At 36.2% G+C, this 9,025-nt stretch overlaps 1 protein-coding gene across 1 annotated transcript; it reads right to left on the minus strand.

Annotated features, from left to right (window-relative positions):
- Window positions 1-224: 224 nt before the first annotated feature.
- On the minus strand, window positions 225-5,133 carry LOC107903389 (receptor-like protein kinase BRI1-like 3). The gene is given in 3 exon segments (XM_016829411.2): window positions 225-907; window positions 910-4,444; window positions 4,569-5,133. Coding segments are annotated over 2 exon segments (3,633 nt in total). The 5' UTR covers window positions 4,163-4,444; window positions 4,569-5,133; the 3' UTR covers window positions 225-527.
- Window positions 5,134-9,025: the final 3,892 nt, after the last annotated feature.

Raw genomic sequence — 9,025 nt, forward strand, 5'->3', positions numbered from 1 at the left:
TTTTCAACACCAATAATGCCACTGCAGCAAAGTTTATTTTATTTATTTATTTATTTATTTATGGGGTTAACAATGGTTATCCAGCTGCATAGCCATTTAATGAAATCTTACATTGAAATCATGGTTATAAATGGCATTTGAGAATCAATTTGGGATCCGGTTGCTGTTATCGTAATTCACTAAACTTTACATAATGCTCTTTAATGGACAACAAATGAAAGAAGTTAGCAAAATTGTGGCTGGAAATTGAAAATGGAGCAAAGTGTAGGTGACAGATGAAGTTTAAGGAAAGAAATAGTAATGCAGTCCGGTTTTAGAATCTGAACTGAAGACCCCACCCCACCCCTACGTTTTCTTTCAACTTTCAGTGTGTTCTATTATTTACACTAAGCAAAAACTTATGAATGAAAGGCTATCTGCAAATATCAGAGCTACATCATCTGCAGACTCAACCTCACCACATATGCAGGATGGCAGGAAGAAAGAAACACCTTTTCATTTACAACCCAAGTTTTATGCTCATTCCCTCATGATTCGTTGATAATGTCGTCTTTGAGTGAGAAACCATCAAGGATATCACTCTCTGAATCAACTTGAAGCTCTTTGAACATTGCCATCACCTGTATCATGGTCGGACGCCGGAAGGGCCTATCGTCGAGACACTCAAAGGCAATCCTCAAATAATGGTGTAACTCTGCCTCACCAGATTCCTTCATCATCAACTCAGGGTCCAATATCTCATCAACTCTCTTCTCTCTGTGAAGTTGCTTTGCCCACCCTACAAGGTTGTTGTCATCGCCAAACTGAGATGGGTCTATAGGCCTCTTGCCAGAAAGAAGCTCTAGCAATATGACACCATAACTATAGACGTCACCTTTTGTCGTACACCGGAAACTCTGATAGTACTCGGGGGAACATACCCCGGAGTCCCTGCAAGTGTGCTGACACTAAGATGAGTATCAAGGGCATTAACTAATCTTGCCATGCCAAAATCAGAAACTCTAGCCTCAAAGTTTTCATCAAGGAGTACATTGCTCGATTTCATGTCCCGATGGATAATGTGAGGAATACAGCTATGATGAAGGAATGCAAGACCTCGTGCTGATCCTATAGCTATCTTCTTTCTAGCTGCCCAGTCAAGCCTTGATCCTCTTCCTTTGGCCTTGTCATGAAGAACAGACTCCAGACTTCCCCATTTCATGTACTCATAAACCAGCAGCCTCTCCTCTCCAACCTTGCAGTAACCTAGCAAAGGAACCAGGTTCCGGTGCTTGATCTTCCCAATAGTTTCCATTTCTGCCATAAACTCTCTGTCTCCCTGCCCTGTGATATGTATCAGCTTCTTGATTGCAACTACGCAGCCATCTCTCAGCTGTGCTTTGTAGACCTCGCCAAACCCTCCAGACCCTATCAAACTTTCCGCACTGAAACCATTAGTTGCTTCAAGCAGATGGCCGAAGGTCAGCTTTCGTAGAGGCTTCTCAAAAGTGGCAATGTTGATGCTCAAAGGCTCAGGGACACTAGAGAGTTTCCAGAAACTGCTGCCTGAAGTTGGTAGGCTTTCAACATATTTCTCTCTCATTTCCTCCTTAAGCTGGTTCTTCTTCACTCGATAAAGAGCTAAAGTTAATCCAAGGATGCACAAAAGGAAGAATGTGATGCCAACCACCATCACGACTGCCACAGGTGGCTTCTTATTCCGAGGGTGAAGGCTTGTCGAATGGCCTCCAGTGGCACAAGAAGGCAAGGGTACCCCGCAAAGTCCAGAGTTGTTCTCATATCTGGAGGCTGGGAAAGTGGTGAGCTGACCTCCAGTAGGGATGGAACCGGTTAGGTTGTTGTTGGATACATCAAGGTCACTAAGAAAAGAGAGAGTCCCTAATGAACCTGGCAGATATCCTTGGAGATTATTATGAGAGAGATCCAAGACACCAATCGCTTTCAAGCTTCCAAAACTTTCAGGAATGTTTCCCCTTAGCTTATTGTGTCCCAAATTCAAGACCTGGAGATAGCTCATTGTACCAAAATTCTCAGGAATACTACCTGACAGATTATTATAAGAGACATCAAGGTAGATCATGCTTCCATTATTGGTAAAGGTGTATACTGTCATACCAGAGTAAATTCTAGTCGATGAGCAAGAATGAACCATGGGAAAACTTTCAAGCCTTTCTGGCCTTATTCCCTCAAACTCAACTAAACCTCCAGCACCCCTACAAGCTGTTCCACCCTCATTTCTTACAAATGCGAATTTCTTCCCCGATACACCTCCGGGCATGACCAGGCCAGCTTGGTTTGCAAGCTCTGGAGGAAGGGCACCACTGATGTCATTGCTGTTTAAATCAAGCCAAATGAGGCTCTGGCATTTACCAAGCTCAGGTGGAATTTGCCCAGTCAGAGAATTGTTACCTAATTGCAGGATAGCAAGCTTCGGAAGATCTCCAAAACCAGAAGGGATTTCCCCAGTAAGGTTGTTGCCGGAAAGTGACACCCATATCATATTGGTACACTTGCCAATGGACTGTGGTATGCTTCCACTGATGAGATTATTGTTGAGAATCAGGGTCTCCAGGTTTCCTCCACTGAGACAAATGCTCTCTGGGATCTCACCGGTGATGTTATTTGCCCACATAACCAACTCAGAAAGATATGGCAAATTCCAAATATTTTTGGGAATGGGACCATTCAAGCCGTTAAAACTAAGGTCCAGTGTCCTCAAGTTCTTGCAGTTTCCGAGCTCCATGGGCACACTTCCTGCGAGGTAATTGTTGGCTAAAAGAATCTTTTCCAAGGCTGAGGTTGAAGAGCAAAATCCTGGAGGGATACTCCCCTTAAAGGCGTTAGAACCAAGGTCAAGCACTTGAAGCTGAGTACAGTTGGTGAGTGAAAAGGGCACAGAACCGGAAATATTGTTGTATGGTACATAAAGATATCTCAAGTTGGGGAGACTGCTCACAACTGCACTGAGGAAATCTCCTGAAAGTAGATTGTTTCCTAGGTTCAAAAGTTGCAAAGAAGAGCATGATGTAAAAACTGAAGGCAATCCACCTGTGAGTTTGTTAGATGACAGATCAAGCTCCTCGAGAGCTCCACAAGCCTGTCCCAACTCAGGAGGGATTTCACCAGTGAACAGATTATAAGCCAAAGATAGACGCTTCAATTTTTTAAAATTTCCCAACAAGCCCCCTGGAATCTTGCCCTGCAGCCCAATATGGGACAAGTCAAGTGCCTCTAGAAGGTGGCAGTTTCTGAGGCTAACTGGGAACCCAGAGTCAGAGAGGGTGTTATGAGACAAGCTGAGCTGAGTGAGGTTGCTGCACTGCCCAAAATTTAGGGTGGAGAACTTGCCAGAGAAGTTGTTGTGGGAGAGATCAAGAAGCTCCAGAGAATTTAGCATCAAACTCGGTGGTATGGGTCCAGAAAAGAGATTGCATGAGAGATCAAGAACTATTAAATTCTTGCAATACAGGGGAGAGAAACCAAGTGTTCCCGTAAACTTGTTATCAGAAAAGTTGAGCAGTTTCAAGTTCTGGCAGGTTGAAAGGGAGTAGTTCAATAGGGCAGAATTAGAAATCTGATTACGAGAGAGGTCAAGCTGCAGCAAAGAATGACCAAACATAAGACTGCCCCCAGAGATAGAATTGCGAGACAGGTTAACAGAAACCAGACGGTTACACGCGGAGAAAAATGATTGCGCAGGCAGTTGGTTTGAGATGGCGTTGGAGGACAAGTCGAGAGTTTCGAGGCTGCATGAGACAGCAGAAAGATCACCAGCAGAAAACGAGTTTCCTTGTAAGTACAGATGACGGAGAGAAGACAAGGCTGTTAGGTTTGGGAGGTGGAGAGCACCGACAAGGCCGGAATAACTGAGGTTGAGGGCAGTAACACGGCCATCATCAGGAGAGCAGGAGACGCCACGCCATGAGCTGGGACTGGGAGAATCTTCAGTCCAATTGGCTAAGACACCGTGGGGGTCAGAGGAAACGGAGATGCGCTTGAAAGCCATCAACTTAATCACATCATCATTGCTTTGCTTTTGGGCTGAAACCAGTTGTCTGGCTTGGAGATGGTGGAATAGAAGCAACAACCACAAACCAAAGATCCCAGTCAGGCCTTGTTCTGGTGATGATAAACATACTATCACCCTCCATACTTTCTTCATTTTTTTTTCCCTACTTTTCCTTCCTCTTCTCAGATTTACATCAAGAAATGGCGTGTCAGGCTGACACAAATATTAAAAAGCGGCTTGTACAAAGTATCTGTTGAGTGCAAGATTGGACATAGCAATTATAAGGGTAGTTGCCAAGGAAATGCTTTTCATGGGCTTCTAACTACTTGTCTCTCGGCCATGGATCTCTTTTCTGCAGACTCCTCTGTTAACCTCACATTTAGATCTCTTGACAATCCAATTTCTCCAAGCAGGTAGCAGCTTGGAGAGCTGAATCTTGAGAAATAATGATACAAGTTAAAAAAATCAGGAGATAGAAACGCTAACAAATACCATTGGTATAAAGGGCATAAAAATATAGTATTATATATGGTCAATGGGTAGTGAGAGAGAGAAGTACCTGGTGTGATGTAAGGAGGATAGTGAGTGAGGTCGGGACGGTGGGTACGATGTGCAGAACTGAAAGCAGGCAAGTACAAGTTGGAGATTGGGACTCGGAGGGATATAATCCTGTATGCGGATATGCAGAGTAGAGATGGGAAAGACAAGTGTGGTCTTCTTCTTGTGTGTTGGAGCCTAGAGACAGACAGATTATGAAAGAAGCAGTTGGAGTTGCAGTGGTGTCAGCATTCAGCAGGTGATGTTGAGGGAGAAATTTGGCATAATCTACGAACAAAACTAGGTAAAGTGGTATTATTCGCAAAAGTAGTAAAGCTACAAAGAATAGGAGAATAGAAAGAGAACAAGTCGAAAGAGTAGAGAGAGGGAAAAGAGTGATTTGTGGGAGCGGAGCGGTCAAACTTTTGATTCTCCCAAGCTCTACCCTTTTTTTTCTGGGCCCCACCTCTTCTCTACTCTCTCAAATCTCAATTGCCCCGCACGTACGTCTTTCTTTGTCACTTTTTCTTTTTGGATTTATCCCACCTACTTCCATTTTAATTTTTTTTCCTACACTAGTTTATCTTGCTTACTCCCTATACTTTTTCAAAGTTGGGATTTAGTCCTACATTTTAATTTAATTAATTTTGGTCCCTTTACTTTTTAAAATTTTTAAATCTAATTACAAGTCATATACTATGCGTACACGTGTTGATTTAGTCCATGTTCTCAAATCAGATCATTCAAGTCCCTATGCTTTTCAAAATTCAAAATTTTAGTCTTGATGTAAATCACAACCATTAATCCATTAACTAGATTTTTAATGAGTAATATGTGAAAATAACAATTTGACATGGAATTATACATATGATAATGTGTTTTCTACATCCGATTTTAAAAATAGTAAAACTTAATTGAATGAATATTACAATTTAAAAAGTACAGAAACTAAATCCAAAACTTTGATAAAATAAAGAGACTAATATCAGAATTTAAGCTTTTATCTTTATATATAAATACAAATTCCTAAAACAACTAAACAGAAGCACAAAAATGCAATTTACATTTTTCTTTCTTCAATGCAGCTCTTTAACCCAGCAGGACACTAACTGACCAGCAGATCGTTTGGTTAATTAAAATTAGTTCATCTATCTTCTTTTCTTTAAAAAACGACAATTGGGTTTTAAATGGCAAGGACAGCAATGAATTAATTACAGCCAGCATAAAACCAAGAACCGTATTTGTATCACATAAAATCATCTGTATATGCATACATACATGTATAAAGTATAATATCTTCTCCATTTGCTGATGATTTAATTAATTGGTTCTCATTTCCTGAACAAGTGGGAGTTATGCTTGTTACTAAAGGGATGAATTTATTGGTACCCCGCCCACTCCTTCCCAAAACAATATATCTACTTGGTATTAGACCTTGTTCGTATTTCAAGTTGTTTAAAGGAGTTAGATTATATTTTATTTTTATTATTAAAAAATAGTAAATTAGTCATTGTATATTAGATTAAAGAGCAAACTGGTTCTTTTGTTAAAAGTTTTATCTATATACATCAGCATGAGATATACGTGACTGTTTAATTATTCAGTCAACCACATCAATTTTTAACCGTACAAATGGATAAAAGTTTCAATAGAAATGACAAATTTGCTCTTTAAGTTGTGTTTACCAAACTATGATTTCAAACAAAAAGATTTGGTAAATAAATAGGTTTTTAAACCAAACTGAGATTTTAAGCAAGCTAAAATTTTTAACTTTTGACTTTCGGAAAAAGTGTTTTTCAATAAAATCACTTTTCACCCGTTAAATCTTCAGCTTTACAACATCATATCTAAAATAGATATTTTAGCTTCCAAAAATGCTTATGAACAACAATGGTAAAGCTATTAAAATTTTCAAAAGCACTTCTCTAAAGTATTTTTTTTACAGCACTTTTCAACTTTAATGATACTGACCTTTTATCTAATGTACATGAATTAATTTATCTACTTTTTAATAAAGAAAACAAAATATAACGGTTTTGATAAGAAGATAAATCTGATTAATTAAAAGAAAATGGTTGTTGAGGTCAATGTTTTTAGGAGCATATGAATTTATGAGTCCGCCATGCACTATGTGATTCAATATTCTTGCATCACTGATATTGAAAGAATTGGTATAAAAATCAAATATGGGAAACAAATTAAAAGGGAATAATATTTATATAAATAGGCACAATCCATGGATGGATGCAATATATGTAAGGAGAAGAGGCAACAATTTTCTTTGGAAACTAGTGGCTTTATTTTACAAATAATACTATGTTTTAAGACAAACTTAATAGTATAATGTAATAAAATAATCACACTTATAAAAAGATGGAGTAAGTTGTAAGAGGCAGGTCGCGGGGCCTTGGGGTGTGGGATTCCACCTCTTTCCTTTTCTTATCTGTCATTTTTAAATTATAATTTTTTTTTTGTTTGAAGCTAAAGTTTTTTTATTGAATTAATATAAAACTTAATCAGATGAGAAAAATTATATATCTTTTAATTTTAAATGATAAAAGATATTATTATTAGGATGCGGCTTTTATCTTTTTAAGATTTTATATTATTATTAAATAAAACAATTAAAAGTTTGAATTGACACAAATTATTTATCACTTCACGGATTATTCTTGATAATTTTTATAAAATATTTTCAATGTTACATAATTTAATATATTATTATCATGGACACTTCTCACCTTCATATGTGCGGTTTCTACACCAATTTATGATTGATGTATTCATTTAATATTCTTAATTTGATCTATTTATATATGTTTAAATTTTGTTTTACTTATAAATTTTTATATTAATATCGTACGTATTTTATGTGTTATTATTAATTAGTTTCAAACCATATATTTTATTATTTAATGTATATTATTTTTAAGAGAATAAATTATAGATGATTATCAACTTTTAAAAAATATAAAAGTCTTATTATACATTCATTCATATTTAATTTAGCAAGTTATAGATCTTAATAAACAAGCATGTTTTCTTGTTCATAATTTTTAAATTAGAAAAAAACTAATCATCTTTTTATTTCCTTACTTTCAAATCATATTTTATTTTTATGTATTTAATTTTTAGGGAAGAATATTTTTTCTTTTTCTTTTTAGCTTTTTATTTCTATTTTTTAATCTTTAATCAAATTTCAAATTTTGATAAAACCACTAATTGTGGTTATAATTTTTACTCAATTTGTGCTTTATGAATTTTATAAGGTTTTTTTTATTTTAATGATAAATTTTATGCATTTTCAAATCTTATTTATTTTTGGTTTTCTTTTTCCGGCATATAGTTTGAGCGTCACCAAAATTTTAAATTAAATTAAATTAAATTAAAAATGATATCGTATGTGATTAAATATAGAATAATATTTACAAGTCTTTAAAAATTAATGATGTGACATCATTTTATTAGTACCTACAAATTATATATTTTAAAATCATCTTAATATAAAAATTATTCTCTATTTTTAAACACATAATTTCTACACATAAAATATTTGTGTGTTAGCGAGGTCTCTATTTTCAAAGGTGAGTACTCTTTTATTATTTGTTTAGTAAAGAAAAGGGATGATGATAGAGAGGATAGGAGAGGGAGTGTGTTTCTATTTTCTATAAAGCTTTTTTTGATCATAGTGATGATGATAATTGCGAGAATTAATGGTTTCCCTTTTTCAAATGCAGCACTACCAAATTGATGAGCATGTGATTAGAATAAAGGTTTAAGGAGCAAATTTGTTTCACTAGAAAACAGCGGAATCCTCGCAAAGAAACCAGGCCAATTTTACTGTCTGGACCCTCCTTCCCTTTTTTTATTCTTTTGTTGTTTTGTGATGAAAATGTTTTTGAACAAAGTGTAAGGGCAGGGCCCATGGAAACCAACACCTTTTTATTTTATTCACAATAGGGAGAAGACTTGAATTTTAACTTGAGTGAAACAGCCTTAACATTTTTCCCAACGCAGCCGATAACCCTACTTGTACCGGCTCCGGCTGGCAGCCCTATGCGTAAATAGTTACATTTAAAATTTGAAATTTAAGGGTTAAATTGTTAATTTTTGAAAAAGTATAATTTTTGGGTACATGAAAAGATTCACCAAAAGTCAAGATAAGTAAGTGACAAACAAAGCTGGATGAGTCAAGATGCTCCTGTGTTACGTCTTTGCATAAATATCTATCTATAATAACAATATGTATTATTTATATGAATCATGAAATTCAATGGATGATATAGATTGGTGTCTAATACTATTGATGTGTATGAATGGATCATACCGAAACTTTTGACTTTTGGACAAACAAAGTTTTGCGTTTTCTTTGCTCTCTTAAAACGTCTCATAAGCCTAGGTATATGCTAATAGTCAAGTTGTTGGAATTGCACGTTAGGTTAAAACACGTATATATTTTCTTTCAATCTTTCCAACCTT

This window comes from Gossypium hirsutum, chromosome D05 (genome assembly GCF_007990345.1).
Source record: "Gossypium hirsutum isolate 1008001.06 chromosome D05, Gossypium_hirsutum_v2.1, whole genome shotgun sequence".
NCBI classification, from domain to species: Eukaryota; Viridiplantae; Streptophyta; class Magnoliopsida; order Malvales; family Malvaceae; genus Gossypium; species Gossypium hirsutum.